This window comes from Mobula hypostoma, chromosome 2, assembly GCF_963921235.1.
Source record: "Mobula hypostoma chromosome 2, sMobHyp1.1, whole genome shotgun sequence".
In the NCBI taxonomy this organism is placed as follows: Eukaryota; Metazoa; Chordata; class Chondrichthyes; order Myliobatiformes; family Myliobatidae; genus Mobula; species Mobula hypostoma.
The window spans coordinates 170,178,201-170,199,156 of NC_086098.1; the positions used below are offsets into that span (position 1 = coordinate 170,178,201).

The 20,956-nt window shown below is 45.3% G+C and overlaps 1 protein-coding gene across 2 annotated transcripts in view; it reads right to left on the reverse strand.

Moving 5' to 3' along the window:
• The window catches only part of rbpjl (recombination signal binding protein for immunoglobulin kappa J region-like), an 81,122-nt gene that overhangs the window by 17,820 nt on the left and 42,346 nt on the right, over positions 1 to 20,956 (reverse strand). For both annotated transcript variants that reach the window (XM_063041054.1, XM_063041053.1), the window contains exons 5-8: positions 9,177 to 9,292; positions 7,952 to 8,126; positions 2,082 to 2,219; positions 781 to 890 (exon numbers count right to left, since the gene is read on the reverse strand). In XM_063041054.1, the coding sequence (XP_062897124.1) occupies positions 781 to 890; positions 2,082 to 2,219; positions 7,952 to 8,126; positions 9,177 to 9,292 (539 nt within the window). The remainder of the gene's footprint in view (positions 1 to 780; positions 891 to 2,081; positions 2,220 to 7,951; positions 8,127 to 9,176; positions 9,293 to 20,956) is intronic.

Genomic DNA, 20,956 nt, shown 5'->3' on the forward strand with positions numbered 1-20,956 from the left:
GGGGGCAAGTGTCCAATCCACTGAGCACTGAGCCACAGACAACTCTACATATTAACAATACCTGGAGCAACACGTCATATTCCATCTGGGAAACCTCCAACCTGACAGCATGAACATTGATTTCTCTCATTTCTAGTAATTTCTCCCACCTCCCCTTCTCTCTTTTTCCATTCCACATTCTGGCTCCCCTCTTACCCCTTCTCTTCTCCTCACCTGCCTATCACCTCTGTCTGGTGCCCCTCCTCCTTCCCTTTCTCCCATAGTCCGCTCTCCTCTCCTATCAGATTCCTTCTTCTTCAGCCAATTATGTCTTCCACCTATCACCTCTCAGCTTCTTACTTCATCCCCCTCCCTTCCCCTACCCACCTGCCTTCCCTCTCACCTGGTTTCACCCATCACCTGCCAACTTGTACTCCTTCCCTTCCTCCACCTTCTTATTCTGGCTTTCTACTCCCTTCTTTTCCGGTCCTGATAAAGGATCTCAGCCGGAAATGGCAACTGTTTATTTCCCTCCAAAGCTGATAACCTCACCTGCTGAATTCCTCAGGCATCTATCTGTGTTCGACACTTCAGCAAACCTGGTTCATGGAACCATTGCAAGGCAGGCTACGTAGTACATTTTACACCCATTTAAGGGTCTCCGAAGCTCATTACTGGTACTGAGTGGGGCATGGGGCTATCACCTGAGGGAATATCTTTCTCTCACAGTTGGTGAATACACAAAATAACACCGATCAAACTGCAGGGTGTCTGAAGTGAACGCACGGAAGATGTACACACCATGCTTGGGAGGCAGACTCCAGAAGTGGTGCAGGTTAATTTGACTGCCGTTCCATATCGAATGTATCCATCATGAGGATAGAAATCACCCTTCTGGCCGGAGTCCGTGTCTGCAGGGGAAACAACAGGGTGTTAGACTGGAACAATGAGGAGATACCCTGTTTCCCAGCAAGGGCTTCTTCTTATACCTGTACACCTCACCGTATATGCAGACTTGACGATAACCTTGGACTTGGATTCCTGAAACTCAGGACTGACACTGCACATAAGGCCTTGGCCCATTATTTATTTAGTGATATAGCGTGAAGTAAGCCCTTCCAGCTCTTCGAGCCACATCGCCCCTGCAAAATCCGACAACCCTGATTAACCCGAACTTAATCACGGGACAATTTACAATGACCAATTAACGTACCTTTGAAAACATGGGTCAAAACCTGGACAAAATACAGCTGAATTCTGACCACTGCCTCACAGATTCATGACTTCCTTTCCAAACACCAACACAATGCACAGTGAACCCGATGAACGCTCATTAGCCTCTGGTCAAAATGGCTACCGAGCTGCAATGTCCATCGAGGTCATGGCCCAGACTATTGTTATTTGGGCTCATAGGGATGGTTATGTGGACAGCACAGGGAACTAGAGGTCAGATTAGGGTTTAGAGCAAAGAATGGGAGAATTAGAGGTCGAAGTCAAGGCCAAGAGTCGGTGGTCCACAGGACAAAGTCCAGCGATCCTCATGGTCAATGAGCGAGGACAGCAGACATCGGGATCGGATCCCTCCCCACCCCCCCACAGGTTGGTAAGTCCTGAATCAGAGGTCCGTCCAAGTTCAGAATACAATGTCTGGAGTTTGGAGTCCTGTGATTGTTGGGTCCTGGGGTCAATACAAAGGACTGAAGTCAGTGAATCCAAAAGTTGAGGCCCAAAGGTCAAAGACCGTGGGTTGGCATTTCCAGAAGTCAGAGGCCTGATGTCTATGAACCCACAGGGGGAAATTAGAGGTCTGATATCTGAAACTCTGCAAATCCACTGGAGGTGGGGAGGTAGCCTGTCCTGGGTTTGGAGGCCTGTCTACGTCAATGGGTGGCTGGGTGGAACGGAGTTTGTTTGGTTGCTGTTACTGTTGCCAGTTGTGTTGTTCTACTGAGCATTGTGGGAAAGCTACTGAATGCTGGCGCCAGAATGTGTGGCGACACTTAGCACATCCTTAGGGGTGTTGGTTGTTAACACAAATGACACATTTCACGGTTTGTTTCGATATTCTCGTGATAAATAAGTAAGTGAATCTGAACCCTTACCCAAGTGGAGAGTAAACGCTCCCCACTGCCGTGCACTGGCGATGAACTCTCCTCCATCCACACACAGGTAACGTGTACTGACTGTCTGAGAACGCAGGCGATTAAACAAGGCCACCTTGGAGCCCGACGAAATACATACTAGGCACAATGAAAGAAACAGCTCGTCGAACATTATTCAGGATGGGAACTGTGGAGGTGACATGGACAGGACTTTCCACGTGAGGACATTGTCAATCTGCGTCCATTTTAGAGACATGGACAGTAAATCACAGCAGGTCTGGCAGCATCCATGGAGGAAAGTGCACAGTCGAGACCCTTCATCTGGACTGCTCCACTGGACTTTCGTTAAAGGGAGCCAGCCTAAATCATCGACTGTCCGTTTCCCTCAACAGATGTTGTCTGACCCGTTGAGTTCCTCCAGTGCAGAATCAGGCTGTTCAGCCTATCGTGTCTGCTCCACCATTCCATCATGGCTGATTTATTATTCCTCTCAACCTATTCTGCTGCCTTCTCCCAGTAACATTTGTCACCCTTATTAATCAAAAACCTACCAACCTTCAGGGGTGGTGGGGTGGAGATATGTCTCTACCAAAAGAGGTGTAAGGAGCTCCTTCCCTTTGCTAGCCTGCAGGTCATCCTTGGGCAAGGTGTAGCACCTGTTTAGCCATCCCCCCATCAATCAGGGTCACGTGAAGCTATGGGATCAGGTGGTGGATGGTCGCATGAGCAGCTGCTGCATATGACAAGTCCTGGTTATGTGACCACTGATGCTAGGCAGATAATCTCCGAAGAGTCCTGATAAAGGCTGGGGTCACCCGTCTTGTAAAGACACTGCCCAGAAGAAAGCAATGGCAAACCTTTTCTGCAGAAAAAATTTCCAAGAACAATCAAGGTCATGAGACCATGATCGCCTTTGTCCTATGACACAGCACATAATGCAGATGATGATCAACATCTGCTTTAAATGACTTGGCCTCCACAGCCATCTGTGGCAACGAATTACACAGATCCACTATACTCTGGCTAAAGAAGTTCTTCTTCATCTCTGTTCCAAACAGACATCCCTCTATTCTGAGGATTTGCCCCCTCATGTATATGAGATAAATAAATAGAAAACCAACAGCACAATTTAGGCCCTTCGGCCCACAAAGCTGTGCCGAACATGTCCTTACCTTAGAAATTACCTACTGTTATCCATAACCCTCTATTTTTCTGAGCTCCATATACCTGTCCAGCAGTCTCTTAAAAGACCCTATCATATCCGCCTCTACTACCATCAACGACAGCCCATTCCACGCACTCACCACTCTCTGCATAAAAAAACTTACCCAATATCTCCTTTGTAGCTACTTCCAAGCACATTAAAACTATGCCCTCTCGTGCTAGCCATTTCAGCCCTGTGAAAAAGGCTCTGACTATCCACACGATCAAAGCCTCTCATCATCTTGTACAGCTCTATCAGGTCACCTCTCATCCTCCATCACTCCAAGGAGAAAAGGCCGAGATCACTCAACCTATTCTCATAAGCCATGCTCCCCAATCCAGGCAACATCCTTGTAAATCTCCCTTGCACCCTTTCTATGGTTTCCACATCCTTCCTACAGTGAGGCGATCAGAACTGAGCCAAGTGGGGTCTGACCAAGGTCCTATACAACTGACCAGTTGTCCTATACAACTGCAACATTACCTCTCGGCTCCTACACTCAATCCTATGATTGATGAAGGCCAATGCACCGTATGCTTTCTTAACCACAGAGTCAACCTGCACTGCAGCTTTGAGTGTCCTATGGACTTAGACCCCAAGATCCCTCTAATCCTCCACACTGCCTAGAGTCTTGCCATTAATACTATATTCTGTCATCATATTTGACCTACCAAAATGAAACACCTCACACTTACCTGGGTTGAACTCCATCTGCCATTTCTCAGCCCAGTTTTGCATCCTATCAATGTCCCGTTGTAATCTCTGACACCCCTCCACACTATCCACAACACCCCCAACCTTTGTGTCATCAGCAAATTTACTAACCCATCCCTCCACTTCCTCATCCAGGTCATTTATAAAAACCATGAAGAGTAGGGGTCCCAGACAGATCACTGAGGCACATCACTGGTCACCGACCTCCATGCAGAATATGACCCGTCTACAACCACTCTTTGCCTTTTGTGGGCAAGCCAGTTCTGGATCCACAAAGCAAGGTCCCCTTGGATCCCATGCCTCCTTACTTTCTCAATAAGCCTTGTATGGGGTACCTTGTCAAATGCCTTGCTGAAATCCATATACAATACATCTACTGCTCTACCTTCATCAATATGTTTAGTCACATCCTCAAAAAATTCAATCAGGCTTGTAAGGCATGACCTGCCTTTGACAAAGCCATGCTGACTATTCCTAATCAAATTATACCTCTCCAAATGTTCATAAATCCTGCCTGTCAGGATCTTCTCCATCAACTTACCAACCACTGAAGTAAGACTCACTGGTCTATAATTCCCTAGGCTATCTCTACTCCCTTTCTTGAATAATGGAACAACATCCGCAACCCCCCAATCCTCCGGAACCTCTCCCTTCCCCATTGATGATGTAAAGATCATCACCAGAGGCTCACCAATCTCCTCCCTCGCTTCCCACAGTAGCCTGGGGACATCCCATCTGGTCCCAGTGATTTATCCAACTTGATGCTTTTCAAAAGCTCCAGCACATCCTCTTTCTTAATATCTACATGCTCAAGCTTTTCAGTCCACTCTAAGTCATCCTTACAATCACCAAGATCCTTTTCCACAGTGAATACTGAAGCAAAGTACCCATTAAATACCTTTGCTATCTCCTCCGGTTCCATACACTCTTTTCCATCATCACACTTGATAGGTCCTATTCTCTCACGTCTTATCCTCTTGCTCTTCACATACTTACAGAATGCCTTGGGGTTTTCCTTAATCCTGTCCACCAAGGCCTTCTCATGGCCCTTTCTGGCTCTCCCAATTTCTTTCTTAAGCTCCTTCCTGCTAGCCTTATAATCTTCTAGATCTCTATCATTACTTAGTTTTTTGAACTTTTTGTAAGCTTTTCTTTTCTTCTTGACTAGATTTACAAAAGCCTTTCTACACCACGGTTCCTGTACCCTACCATCCTTTCCCGTCTCATTGAAATGTACCTATGCAGAACTCCACGCAAATATCCCCTGAATATTTGCCATATTTCTTCCGTACATTTCCCTGAGAACATCTGTTCCCAATTTATGCTTCCAAGTTCCTGCCTGATAGCCTCATATTTCCCCTTACTCCAATTAAACGCTTTCCTAACTTGTCTGTTCCTATTCCTCTCCAATGCTATGGTAAAGGAGATAGAATTGTGATCATTATCTTCAAAATTCTCTCCCACTGAGAGAACTGATACCTGACCAGCTTCATTTCCCAATACCAAATCAAGTACAGCCTCTCCTCTTGTAGGCTTATCTGCATATTGTGTCAAGAAACCTTCCTGAACACACCTAACAAACTCTACCCATCTAAACCCCTCGCCTTAGGGAAATGCTAATCAATATTTGGGAAATTAAAATATCCCACCACAAAACCCTGTTATTATTACATCTTTCCAGAATCTGTCTATCTATCTTCTCCTCGATGTCCCTGTTACTATTGGGTGGTCTATAAAAAACACCCAGTAGAGTTATTGACCCCTTCCTGTTCCTAACTTCCACCCACAGAGACTCTGTAGACAATCCCTTCATGTCTTCCTCCTTTTCTGCAGTCGTGACAGTATCCCTGATCAACAGTGCCATGCCCCCACCTTTTTTGCCTCCCTTCCTGTCCTTTCTGAAACATCTAAAGCCTGGCACTCGAAGTAACCATTCCTGCCCCTGAGCTATCCAAGTCTCTGCAATGGCCACAACATCATAGCTCCAAGTACTGATCCACACTCTAAGCTCATCTGCTTTGTTCATAATACTCTTTGCATTGAAATAGACACATCTCAAACCATCGGTCTGAGTGCATCCCTTCTCTTTCACCTGCCTATCCTCCCTCTCACACTGTCTCTAATCTTTCTCTATCTGTGAGCCAACCGCCTCTTCCTCCGTCTCCTCATTTTGGATCCCACCCCCCAAAATCCTAGTTTAAGCTCTCCCAATAGCCTTAGCAAACCTCCTCAACAGGATATTGGACCCCTGGGATTCAAGTGCAACCAGTCCTTTTTGTACAAGTCACTCGTGCCCCAAAAGAAGTCCCAATGATCCAGAAACCTGAATCCCTGCCCCAACTCCAATTCCTCAGCCACACATTTATCCCCCACCTCACTCTATTCCTATACTCATTGTCATGTGGCACAGGCAGTAATCCCAAGGTGATTACCTTTGAGGTCCTGGTTCTCAACTTCATTCCTAACTCCCTGTAGTTTGGTTTCAGGACCTCCTCCCTTTTCCTGCCTATGTCGTTGGTACCAGTATGTACCACGACCTCTGGCTGTTCTCCTTCTCACTTCAGAATATCGTGGACGCGATCAGAAACATCCCGGACCCTGGCACCTGGGGGGCAAACTACCATCCGTGCTTCTTTCTTGCGTCCCCAGAATCACCAGTCTGACCCCCTAACTATAGGGTCCCCTATCACTGCTGCCATCCTCTTCCTTTCCCTATATTCTGAGCCACAGGGCCAGACCCTGTGTTAGAGGTGCGGCTACTGTTGCTTCCCCCAGGTAGGCCATCCCCCCCCAACAGTACTCAAACAGGAGCACTTATTGTTAAGGGGTGCAGCCACAGCGGTGCTCTCTAGCCTCTGACTTCTGCCCTTCCCTTTCCTGACTGTTACCCACTTATCTGTCTCCCGAGGCCCCGGTGTGACGACCTGCCTATTGCTCCTATCTATCACCTCTTCACTTTCCCTGACCAGATGAAGATCATCAAGCTGCATCTCCAGTTCCTTAACCTGGTCCCTAAGGAGCTGCAGTTAGACGCACCTGGTGCAGATGTGGCTGTCCGGGAGGCTGGGAGACTCCAGGGCTTCCCACATCTGACACCAGGCACAGAACACCGGCCTCACAGACATACTTCCTATCTGTATTCTACACAGGAAACCCACCTCGCCTCGACCCGTTGAGCCAAAGCCTTTCTACTCTGTCTCCCTCTACTCTGTTGCCCACTCTATAAGGTGTCTCCTTTTAAACTCTTCTCACTGTTCTTACTGGCTGATGTCCAAGCGTTCGCGCAGTCATGCCCCGATCAAACCACTGAAGAAATCTCAATCTGAAGCTGTGTCTGAACTTTACAAGCAGTACACAAAACACTGAAGGAACTCAGCAGGTCAGGCAGTGTCTATGGAGGGAATGGACAGACAACACTTCAGATCAAGACCCTTCATCTGTTCTCAGTGAGGATGATTAAGAGGTAGAATGCACCTTGTGGTCTTTTGAACAATAGTTTTTGGATGGACTCTAGATCACGGGGTCTGGGAGCTTTGCTATCGTTTGCACGGTGAGTGAAGGGAGGCTGATATTTTTGCTGAAGCAAGTGGGAGAGGGGAAAGGGGGCTTTGGGGTTCTCACATTTTCTGTCATTTATTCTTTGGGGTTTTTCTTCTGTTTCGTGGATGTCTGTGAAGAGTAAGAATTTCAAGCTGTATACTGTGTACATTCTCTGATATTAAACGGAACCATTGAACCATTGAATGTAGGGAGATCTTTATGTCCAACTAAGGTAAGAGGCCAGAACAAGAGTTTAACACTGTATCTGAAAGACAATCTTCCTACACTGCATCAGTGGTTCCATAATGTCAGCTGAGGTCTTGTAGTCTGGAGCAAGGGTCAGTATGTAGCAACAGACTCATCTAAACCAAAGCCCGCTGTCAACGTCATAACCTCTCCCAGTCATACTTACGTTCAGCGTTTTTAATGGACTGCTTTTTCTGGGAAGGCTTCGAAATGACTTTGATCAATTTGCTGTAGAAGGTCCCAACCTCCTGTCCATTGCCGAGAAAAAGCTGTAGAACTACTCGAAAGTGCTTACGCTTGTCGGCATCAGAAATGTACAATGCTTTGGCACAGCCAAACTTCTGGAAGAACAGAGAGCACACAAGTTACATGAGCCCTGCCTCACTGGCCCTGCACCAAATATCCTTCTTCTCTGTCTTTGACATTTAGTCTAGAGTCCAGAGGAAGGGAACCAACCCAAAATACGTCTGTCCATTTCCCCTCCACGGATGCTGCCTGACCTGCTGAGTTTCTGAAGCAATTGCATTGTCTTGTCTCTCTCTTCAACTGCATGAGGATGCAGTTGAAAGGGGAAAAAAATACACTCAATGGCCATGTTATTAGGTATACCGGTGTGCCTACTTGTTAACGCAAATATCTCATCAGCCAATCATGTGGCAGGAAGTCAATGTACAAAAACATGCCGACATGGTCAAGAGGTTCAGTTGCTGTTCAGGCTAAATATCAGAATGGGAAAGAAATGTGATCTAAGTGATTTTGACTGTGGAATGATTGTTGGTGCCAGAGGGAGAGGTCTGAGTATCTCAGAAACTGCTGATCTCCTGGGATTTTCACATACAACAGTCTCTAGAATTTACAGAGAATATGAGAAACAAAAAACATCCAGTGAGCAGCAGTTCTGTGGGTGAAAACACCGTGTTAATAAGAGAGGTCAGAGGAGGATGGCCAGACTGGTTCAAGCTGATGGGAAGGCAAAGGTAACTCAAGTAACCACGAGTTACAACAGTGGTGTGAAGAAGAACATCTCTGAATGCCCAACATGTTGAACCTTGAAGTGGTTGGGCTACAGCAGCAGAAGATCATGGACATATAGTCAGTGGCCACTTTATGAAGTACAGGAGGTGCCCAATAGGGTGACCTCTGAGTGTAAGTCATCCTTGATGGCCTAATTCCGTTTCTATAACTTATCCTCTGATGGTACTAAAGGTAGCATATGGGCCAGGAATCCTTAGAAAGAGTGGCAGTGGGATTCCATCTGAAATATCATGTGGGGCACTTTCACTGGGGCTTTGAAAATGTCATATCTCTGGACTGGAAACACTTGAACTCATTGTCCTCTCTCTCAGAGGCAACAACGCAACACCAGGGATAGCACTTACTGTCATTATTACCTGTGAGTCCGGCAGTTCTTCAAAGTTGACCTTCAGTGCATCTCCTTGACTGGTCAGCATATTATCCAGGCCCATGTAACCACAGAGTCTACAACTCGATTCACCAAGGCCACAAGCTGAAACAAAATGGGTCTCGGTGACATCTCAAGCTAACTTGGTATTACTCTGCCGAACCTGACCAAAAGAACACAGGGCGACATGGTAGCATAGTGGTCAGTACAATCGCTTTACAGTGTCAGCAACTGGGTTCGACTCCTGCTGCTTTCTGTAAAGAGTTTGTAGGTTCGCCACGTGACCGCCCGCGTTTCCCCCCACCGCTCCAGTTTCTTCCCACATTCCAGAGGCGTACGGATTAGGGTTAGTGGGCTGATGACATGCAATATGTGGTGACAGATAGTGACACGTACGGGCTGCCCTCAGCACATCCTTGGAAGGTGTTGGTCATTGACACAAACAACGCATTTTACTGTAAATTTGAATGTACATGTGACAAATAAATCTAATCTGAGCTAAACTGGGGAATTCAAATTCAAGGCACTAAATTAATATGGAATATTATTAGGAATATGGAATATTGAAGATTAGGCCCTAAGGCCCACAATGTTGTTCCAAACCAATGAAATTGTGATCAAATTTGCCCTTCTGTCCATATCCTTCCTTTTTCCTCACATTCATGTGTCTCTTTAAATGTCTCGAAAAACATAGAAACATAGAAAACCTACAGCACAATACAGGCCCTTTGGCCCACAAAGCTGTGCTGAACATGTCCTTACCTGAGAAATTACCTAGGGTTACCCATAGCCCTCTATTTTTCTGAGCTCCATTTACCTGTCCAGGACTCTCTTAAAAAAGACCCACCGTCACCGGCAGCCTATTCCACGCACTCACTACTCTCTGCATAAAACACTTATCCCAATATATCCTCTGTACCTACTTCCAAGCACATTAAAACTGTGCCCTCTCATGCTAGCCATTTCAGCCCTGGGAAAAAAAAAGTCTTGATTTTTTACACATCTACCGCTCTCTGTAAAAAAAATTCCCTTACACTTTAAATGCATGCCATCTGGTATTCGACGTTTCGAACCTGGGAAAAAGATATTGTCTGTCTATGCGATAAGCCTCTATCAGATCTGCCCCTCAGACTCTGACCCCCCCCAGAGAAAACACCCCAAGTTTGTCCAGCCTCTCAGGATAGCACGCACCCTCTAATCCTGGCAGTATTCTGGTAAACCTCTTCTGCACCCTCTCCAAAGCCTCGTCGTCCTTCCTATAATGGGGCAGCCAGAACTGTACACAATACTCCAGATGCTGCCTAACTAGAGTTTTATAAAGTTGCAGCATACTTAACTTCCTGACTCTTGAGCTCAATGTCAGGACTAATAAATTGAAGCGTGCCATATGACTTCCTAACCGCCCTATCAGTCTGTGTAACCACTTTCAGGGAGTGATGAACGTGGACCCAAGGATAGTATAGTGGCTTGCACAATGCTTTACAGTACCAGCGATCCGGTTTCAATTCCCACCACTGTCTGTAAGGAGTTTGTATGTTCTCCTTGTGACATCAAAATAAAGTGACACCGCAGACTGTAACATTGAAACGGCAAGTACTTAGTCTCCCACCTCACTGTGACAGGAGCAATATCTCTCTCTCCCTTGTCAGTGAGAGAGAAAGATTGAGGGATGTCTAACTGTTGGGATGAACAGTGGTTTTTTGATGGAGTCTAGATCATGGTGTCTTTGGGGGCCTTTCCATTGCTTGCATGGTGGGTGGTGGGAGGGCTTTCTGTTGGAACAAGTGGGGAGACGGGGAGGGCAGATGCTTTGCTGCTGCTTGTGCTTGGGAGCGGGGGAGAGGGTTTTGGGTTTCTAATGTTTTTCTATCATTCATTCTTTAGGATTTTCTGCTGTTTCGTGGACATCTGTGAAGAGTAAGAGTAAGTATACATTCCTTGATATTAAATGGAACCACTGAATCATTGAACCAGGGTAGGGGAAACTAAAACTGAAGAGAATAGTTTTAAGGAGAAAGGGCATTTAATGGGGACCTTTGGTTCAACTTTTTTTTATGCAGATGTTAATGAGTATATGGAATCAGAAGCAGGAGGAAGTGGTTGAGGCAGGAACATCATAAACACAAGAGATTCTACAGATGCTGGAGATCTTGAGCAAAACACACAAAACACTGGAGTTTCCTTCCACAGTCCAAAGACGTACTGGTTAGTGGGTCAATCAGTCTCTGTAAATTGCCCTGTGATTAGGCTAGGGTTAAACAGGTGGGTTGCTGGGCATGTGGCTCATTGGGCTGGAAGGGTCAATGACACCATCATTATGTGCAATGTCGTATGACGTAGGCAATTATGGTCTCATGATCATGATTGTTCTTGGCAAATTTTTCTACAGAAGTGTTTGCAATTGTCTTCTCCAGGGCAGTGTCTTTACAAGATGGGTGAGCCCAGCTATTATCAATACCCTTCAGAGATTGTCTGCCTGGCGTCAGTGGTCACATAACCAGGACTTGTGATATGCACCAGCTGCTCATACGACCATCCACCACCTGCTCCCATCGCTTCACGTGACCCTGATAGGGAGGGCTAAGCAGGTGCTACACCTCGCCCAAGGGTGACCTGCGGGCTAACGGAGGGAAGGAGCACCTTACACCTCCTCTGGTAGAGACATATCTCCACCCCGTCAGCCAAGCTGTATCTCTAAATAAATAAATACAGCCAGTCAGACCGCATCTATGGAGGGGAATAAACAGCTGACATTTCGTGCTGAGACTCTTCATCGGGACAGGAAGGTACATTAAGAGCAGTTAGAAGGTATTTATACAGTTTCATCGATAGGAAAGGCTTAGAGGGATATGAAACCTATGCAGACAAATGGGACCACCCAGCTGGGCGTGGACTGGTTGTGTTGGAGAGCTTGCCTTTGTGCTATACAGCTCTGTGACAATTGGCACATGGGTGGAAGACAAGTGGAGGATTATGTAGGAGGGAAGGGTTAGATTGATTATAGAGTAGGTTTACAGGTTGGCACAACGTTATGGGCTGAAGGGCCTGCACTGTGCTATATTGTTCAATATTCTATATTTGTTCTCTGACTCTGTGACCTCCGTTTGGATGTTCAGTCACATTTGTATCACACTCCCAACACAGTTATGGCAGAAAATGAAAATCAAAAACATCAGCAAATTCTGAGAATATGAGCTAATAAAAAAAAACACTGGAAAGACAGCAGGCATCCATGGAGAGAGAAACAGTTTTTGAGGACACAGAGAGAGAGAGAGAGACAGATAGAGATAGAGAGTGACAGAGAGAGAGTGAGAGAAAGAGAGAGTCAGTCAGACAGACAGAGAAAGGGACAGAGACAGAGGCAGAGACAGAGAGAAAATACAAACAGAATCAGAGAGAGGGTGAAAGAGAGAGGGAGAGGGACAGATAGACAGACAGGGAGACAGAGAGAGATAGAGAAAGAGACACAGAGAGATAGACAGAGAGAGAGAGAAAGAGAGAGAGAGACAGAGATAGAGAGAGCGACAGACCGACACAAAGAAGACAAACAGAGATGGAGAAACAGAGAGAGAGATAGAGAAAGAGAGAAGGAGAGAGACAGATAGACAGAGAGAAACAGACAGACAGAAAGGGAGACTGAGAGAAAATGAGAGAGAGAGAGACAAAGACAGTGACAGAAAGAGAGAATGAAATAGAGAACAAGAAAAAGAGAGAGAAGAAAAAACACGTTAATTTCCAGTAACAGAGAAAATGAAGGATGGGTGTAATAAAGGGAATATCTCTGATAGGATGAGCCCAGATGGGTTGGAATAGTAGATTATGCTTCTATGTCAGTGCTATGAGTTGCTTATAGGACATATCCAATAGATCAGGCAGTATAAATGGATGAGAGAATTATGGTAGTGTGTAGGCATAAAGTCTGAGTGAATTCAGGGCTGAAGCCCCCATAAAGGAATTAGAAAATTTCCTAAATATTTGCCAGCCAAAGAACTGTCAACATTTGTGGTCAAAGCTAGCTTGAATTCCATGGGCAGGCTGCCGGTGCCCACTGAGTGGGAGTGATGAAAACCAGGTGGAACCTTTTCTGAGCTAATCCAAACTTCATTTTTTAAAGGGGAGGGGCAGCAGAGGATGCAGGTGAGCAAGCTGTTAGGAGGCACTACCAGAGACTGGCGGGGGACGGTGGCGGTTGGAGATAGGGACAGAGAATTTGGCCCCGTTAAGTGTAGAGCCCTTTAAGGCAGGAGTTCCCAACCCAGAATCTATGGACCCTTCGGTTAACGGTAGGGGTCCGTGGCATAAAAAGGGTTGGGAACTCCTGCTTTAAGGGTTTCAGGTAAGGCTGCTCCAGACTTTGTCGCATTGGATGGGTCTGCTAATTGTTATTGGAAAATTGCATAGGGATCCCACCGACCAGTATGGAAAATTACAAAATATTTTTAATTGAGTGGTCTGCCTGTTCCACCTGCGGCTGGCTTGAAAACCAAACATTCCCCCAACGATTCCCAAGGGAAATGACGTTCGTGAAAGGTCCATGTTCCCAAGGCCTGAGACAGAGGTGAATCAGAATCGGGTTTATTATCACTGACCTGTCGTGAAATTTGTTGTCTTGCAGCAGCAGTACATTGAAATACATTAAAAAGATTACTAAACTTTATGATAAAATACATAAAAATAGATAAGAAATGCAAAAAGACAGAAAATATAGTGAGGTAGTGTTCATGAGTTCATGGACCGCTCTGAAATCTGATAGTGGAGAGGAAGAGGCTTTTCCTAAAACATTGGGTGCATATCTTCAGGCTCCTGTACCTCCTTCTCAAAGACGGTGATAGAGAAGGGGGCATGTCCTGCGTAGTGAGGGTCTTTAATGATGAATGCTGCCTTCCGGAGGCACTGTGTCTTGAAGTGCAGAAGCAGAGTATTGACCTTATAGAAGGATGGAAGATCACATTGATTGATTGCTGTCTATCATATCAATGATGACAAGTTACAAAGAATCCTGCGTGGGAGAGTTTTTGAAGAAAAACCATTGCACTGGGGCAGTTCCGCTCTCCCAGCCTCGGAAGGCCGAGTCACAAACCGGGGTCTTCCCTGTTTGCAGTGGATGACAGTGATATCTGCTGTGAATTGTCATGCCCTTCGCTCTCCACGGAGCATTGCAGAACCACCATCCTGGCTGTTGGATCTCATCCCCCCCCAGTCCGCCGGAGCTGACTTCATGTGTCCTTGTCTCACCGGGGTATGAGATCCAATGGCTATCCTCAACCGGGTTTAGCCCACCTGTCGAAATGGTGGACCAGGGTGTGGTCACTGTCACATGCAAACAGCCTTGGAGCCACAGGTGAGCGCTGAGTGTCCGATTGGGACAAAAGGTGAGTGAGCTGCCCCAGAACGGACACGACAAGTCCCTTCACCAAAGGTGCTACCCCTCCCCGGACTCCCCATACATAGCCAAAAGCAAAGGGCAGAAGTATGAGGTGGGAAGGGAAAGACACAAGAGAGGAGAGTTTTTCATACAGAGGGTGGTGGGTGCATGGTACTGGAATTGGAATTGTTTTATCATTGTCACATGTACCAAAGTACAGTGAAAAGCTGGTCATACAGATTCAAGCATTACACAATGCATTGAGCTAGAACAGGGTAAAACAATAACAATGCAGGATAAAGTGTAAAAACTACAGAGGAAGTCCAGTGTGTGTAGACAATGAAGTGATGGATCACGTGAGAGATTGTTCATTACTTATTAATTGAGATATATCGTGATCCACCCAGCCAACACACTTTTCATCCCTCTTCCCTCCAGGAGAAGGCTCAGGAGCTTGAAGACTTGGGTACAGCTTCTTTCTGACTGTGATAAGACTGCTGAATGGATCCTGACCCGGATCTGGGCCGTGCCCTCCAAATATCCGGACCTGCCTCTTGGTTTTTTTGCACTTCCTTACTTCCCATTTTTCTATTTTCTATTTATGATTTATAATTTAAATTTTTAATATTTACTATCCATTTGTAATCCAGGGAGCGGGAAGCACAGAATCAAATATCGCTATGATGATTGTACATTCTAGTATCAATAACATATAAAGTATATAGGTCCTTCTGACACTGCGAGCCACGCTGCCCAGCAATCCCCCAATTTAATCCTAACCTAATCACAAGACAACTTACAACGACCAACTAACCTACCAATTGGTAGGTTTTTGGACTATGGGAGGAAACTGGAGCACCCGGAGGAAATCCTTGCAATCAGGGGGAGAACGTACAAACTCCTTACAGGCAGCAGCGGGAATCGAACCCGGGTGGCTGATACCATAAACCTTTGTGCTAACCACTCTGCTATCATGCTGTCACAGGTCAAGACTCCATTTAATCATAAAAGAAGCCCATTCAAGAGCCTGATAACAGCTGTCTTTCAGCCTGATGGTACGTGCTTTCAGGCTTTGGTATTTTGCCTTATTGGTAGAGGTGGGTAGAATAACAACGTTTAAAATACAGGTACATGGGTGAGGAACATTCAGAGGATTATGGCCAAAATACAGCTGATGGGACCTGCTCAGACAGACATTTTGGTCGGCATGTATGATCTAGCTGAACAGCTGTATGATCCACCTGGTCTTCCTGGGGGTTTTCCATATTTCCATAAAACCATATGAAAGAAGAGCAGAATTTGTACAAATGGCCCATCGAATCTCTTCAGCCATTCAAAGATGGCTGAATTTTCAACCCTATTCTCTCACCTTCTCCCCCGTAATCCTGAACCCCCTTACCAATCAAGAAGCCTCTGCCTTAAGTATACCCAATGACTTGAACTCCACTATCTTCTGTGGGAACGAATTTCACAGATTCTCTACCCTCTGTCTGAAGAAATTCCTCCTGATTTCCTTTTCAAAGGGATGCCCCTTTATCCTGCCGTAATGTTCTCACATCCAAGATTCCCACTGATGGGAACATCCCCTCCATGTCCACTCTATCCAGGCCTTTCAGTGTCTGGTCGGTTTCAGTGGTTCCCCCCCTCCCCCCACCTTCATCATTCTGAATTCTATGAAATGCAGGCACAGACACATCAAACACTTCTCATACATGAAGCCTTTCATTCCCAGTGAACCTCCTTTGGACCCTCTACAGGACCAGCACACCTTTCCCTAGATACCAGGGAATGAAATTGCTCACAATATTCCCAAAACTTCCACCTCTTTGAATGATGTGCTGCCTCCTGATTTTACCTCTGAAAGGTGTAAGTCTGAGCTTTCTGATACCCCCTTGTTCTGTATTTCCCCCCAGCTGAGGAAACAAGTTGTGTTTATCATTCTTAGCTGGTCCAGCATGAACCAACTGCAAAAAACATCTCAGCATTCACATTCGCTCCAGGCCCCAAGAACACACGTTAGGGAATTGGAAAAGTATCAGGAGTGAAATGATGTCACAATTTTTTTTTACCATGCCCATGGTCTGCTCTTTATCAAATTACGGTATTGCTTTGCACTGTTGTAACTAAATGTTATAATTATGTGGTTTTTGTCAGTTTTAGTCTTGGTCCGTCTTGTGTTTCTGTGATATTATACTGGAGGAACATTGTATCATTTCTTAATGCATGCATAACTAAATGACAATAAATGAGGACTGAGTGTCCTCATAATCTAATCTAACCAATGGACCAACTTTCCAGGACTCTACAACTCATGTTCTCAGTATTGTTTATTTTGTGTTTTTATTATTTACACAATTTGTCTTCTTTTTCACATTGGTTGTTTGTCAGTCTTTATTATTTATAGTTTTCCTAAATTCTATTACATTTCTTTATTTTCCTGTGAATGCCTGCAGAAAATGAATCTCAGAGTAGTACATGATGATGTATACAGCACATACTGTGATAATAAATTTACTTTGAATTTTTGAATTTTTAAACCAAGCTTTAATTTTTTTTTACTTAAAGATACATCACAGTCACAGGCCCTTCCGCACAGCCCATGCAACCAATTAACCTACTGACCCGTCTGTGGGAGGAAACTGAAGCACCCAGGAGAAACGGATTCAGGGACAGCATACCCCACAAGTTCCTCAGAGACAGAGGCAGGAACTGAACAGACGTCACTGGCACTGTAACAATGTTTTGCTAACTGCTGCTCTAAATCTAAGGCATGTAATGGTTAGAGATGTCAAATATTATAGGACGTGCACTTAAAGTGGGAGGTAAAATGTTTAAAGGACAGGTGTGGAACAAGTTTATTCACAGAGAGTGGTGGGTGCCTGGATGGAGCTGACAGGATTATTAGTGTTAGCAGAAACAATAATGACGTTCCAGAAGCTGTCAAATAGACACATGAATGTACAGAGAATGGAGGCACTGCATTATATGCAAGGAGAAGGGATCTAATTTAACTTGGCATTTCATTCAGCACAGGCCAAAGAACCTGTTCCTCTGCTGAACTGTCTTATGCTCTGCATTAAACTACATTTTGGGGGAAATACCAAAGGCTATTTAGAACATGGAACATACCACACAAGAACAAGCCCTTCAGGCCACAATACTTATGGCATCCAAAGTTCAAAAAAAGTTCAAAGTAAATTATTATCAAAGTTCATATATGGTTGTTAAGCTGAGGGTGGTAATGAGGACAAGCTCCCACTACCTATTAAATGCTTCCAGTGGTGTATGTCTCAAATAGCCTCTGACAACCAAGTCCAGCTCCCGGCCTTCACATCTGGTTTAGCTACTAACCTGGGTGGAACCATTTCTACTGACAGGAGAAGGGGCAAAGGCAGGTTACTGGCACCTTAAAACCAGTCGCTTCAGGCAGATGGGATTCATCAGCCATGATTGGCAGCTCATCTAGGTGAAGGAAAACTCTGATCTCAAACCTCCGCTGCCTTGCAGCTATACCCAAGGCTTCAGGGGCAAACCCCAAGGAAAAATCCGGAATTGGAGTTCCTAAGGCAGTCCTACATTGAGTTCAATGCTGACTGGCAACTCCTGTGACGCTGCTGGTGCCAAACTGTATCGGTCTCTGCTGTTTCTTTGGGTTCGTCAGATGCTTGGAGAGGGGATGTTTGCTACATGGGCAACAGCTCTCTCTCCATATCATACTGCCCAAGCTTGCATTTCCAGACAGCTAGGGTGTATTATCCTTGGTCAACTCAGACGGTCAGAGACCTCACTCACTGTATACAACCCTAAGATTTTAATCCTATTTGCCTCAATATGTTGTTATTAGATTAGATTATGAGGACACTCAGTCCTCATTTATTGTAATTTAGAAATGTATGCATTAAGAAATGATACAATGTTCCTCCAGAAGGATATCACAGAAACACAGGACAAACCAAGACTAAAACTGACAAAACCACATAATTATTACATATAGTTAGAACAGTGCAAAGCAATACTGTAATTTGATAAAGAGCAGACCATGGGCACAGTAAAAAAAAAGTCTCAAAGTTCCGATAGCCCCATCATCTCACGCAAACGGTAGAAGGGAGAAACTCTCCCTGCCATGAACCTCCAAGCGCCGCAAACTTACCGATGCATTGGAAGCACCCAGCCGCAGCTGACTCTGAGTCCGTCTGAAAACTCCAAGCCTCCGACCAGCCCTCCGACACCAAGCACCAAGCATCATCTCTGCCAAGCGCTGACCCCGCCTGTTCATGTTCCTGTCTAAGTTCCTCTAAAACGTTGCTATGATAACTTAATACACTCAGTGGCCACTGTATTAGGTACATCTGTATGCCTGTTCCTTAATGCAAATATCTAGGTTCAGTTGTTGTTCAGACCAAACATCAGAATGGGGGAGAAATGTGGATTTGACCGTGGAATGATTGCTGGTGCTGGACAGGATGGTTTGAGTATCTGATCTCCTGGGATTTTCACACACAACAGTCTTTAGAGTTTATAGAAAATGGTGCAAAAAAACCTACAGAACAAAACATCCAGTGAGCAGTAGTTCTGTGGATGAAAATGCTATGTTAATGAGAGAGGTCAAAGGAGAATGCCAGATTGGTTCAGGCTGACGGGATGTTGTCAGTAACTCAAATAACACATTAAGCAGTGGTGAGTAGAAGTGTACCTCTGCACACGCAGCACACTGAACCTTGAAGTGGAGGCGTTGCTGCAGCAGAAGACCATGAACACACACTCAGCAGCCGCTTCACCAGGTACAGGAGGTATCTAACAAGGTGGCCATTGAGTGTGTATGAAAAATGCAAGACCATTCGCACTTAAATAGTGGTGACTTGCCTACATCGAATACTAGATGTTCAGTAATGACTGATTTTGGTACAGGGTTTTTAAAACATTGAATTATTGCATTAAAAGAGCCATCATTTTGCAAGAGTTAAAAACACTTTATTCAACAGCAAAGCCCTCTCAGAGAAGGTGCTGGCTGTACACAGGACTTGAGAATCCCCAGGCACGGCAAGACGAACCCTGCTCAGCCAATCTGGAATTCTTCACAGGCATCACTTCCCTCCACACTCTAGCCCATAAACAATTCCTGGCATCTCTTCCACACTCTCTAATTTTTACATTATATTATCCGGGTGTAAACTTTGTAGCTTAATTGGCAGGATCTGATCACCATGACAACTCAGAAATCATTCATCAACAAAGGCGATGCCTCTCCGACAGGCCATTTACATGCTTCCTCCCCTCTATCTCGTCTGTCCCAGTGGAGCAGCTCCACACAGAGACCGGCCCTGATTAAAACACACTGCGCTGCCAAGTCATGTTATGTTTGGACATGGATAATCCTGGAGCAAGATTCCTCCAATCCTTGGGTACGAACTTCGTTGCCCAGTGCTGTTAATAGCCCATTCAGAGACTCCATTTGTACAAAACTGGCAGAGACCTGGACTCGAGGCCGAAGCCACTAGGTTTCTCAATCGTCCTGTTACTTCCATATTAGGACTGGCAGAGGTCTGACTCCTTTCTGTGGACACAGCTTTGCTGAGCACAGACGACTGAGAGGCATTTCATGATGGTTTTGGGAATTCTGTACATTGGGAATAAACGGGATGTGGCCGAGTGCAGTTAGATTGCCTATACATTTATTCAGAACTGCTATACATGTCTTTGATATTAACTATAATCAAAGCTCAACGTGAATTTATCATCGAAGTACATATATGTCACTATATTCTACCCTGAGATTCATTTTCTTGTGGGCATACTCTGTAGAACAAAGAAATACAATGAAATCACTCAAAGACTGACAAACAACCAAAAGAAGGCAAACTGTACAAAGACTAGATAGATAGATAGGTAGGAGGTAAGGGAGGAAATGAATGGGCAGCTGTAGCATTTCTGTCACTTGTAGGCATTTGTGCCAGGAAGGAGATTAGTGACAAGGGATGAATGGACAAGGGAATCACAGAGGGAGTGACCCCTGTGGAAAGTGGAGAGTGAGGAAGAGATAAAGATGTGTTTGGTAATAGAATCCAATTGGAGGTGAGGGAGTCTACAGGGAATAATGTGTTGGATACAGAGGCTCATGGGATGGTGGGTGAGGACCTGAGGAATTCAGTTCCCTTTAAGGTGGCAGGAAGGTGGAGTGAGCACCAATTTTCCAACCTGCTCAACCTCCCTCCAGAACTCAGTCCGTCAAATCCTGGCAACATCTTTGTAAATCTGGGTGAGCATTTTGTGTGTGCTTATCATAAATCTCCTCTGCACTCTCTCCAGCTAAGCGGAATCTCTCCTGTAGGAGGGTTACAACAAAACTGAACATGATATTCCAAATGTGGCCTCAGCAACACCTTGAGATGTCACCTGCTGGAAAC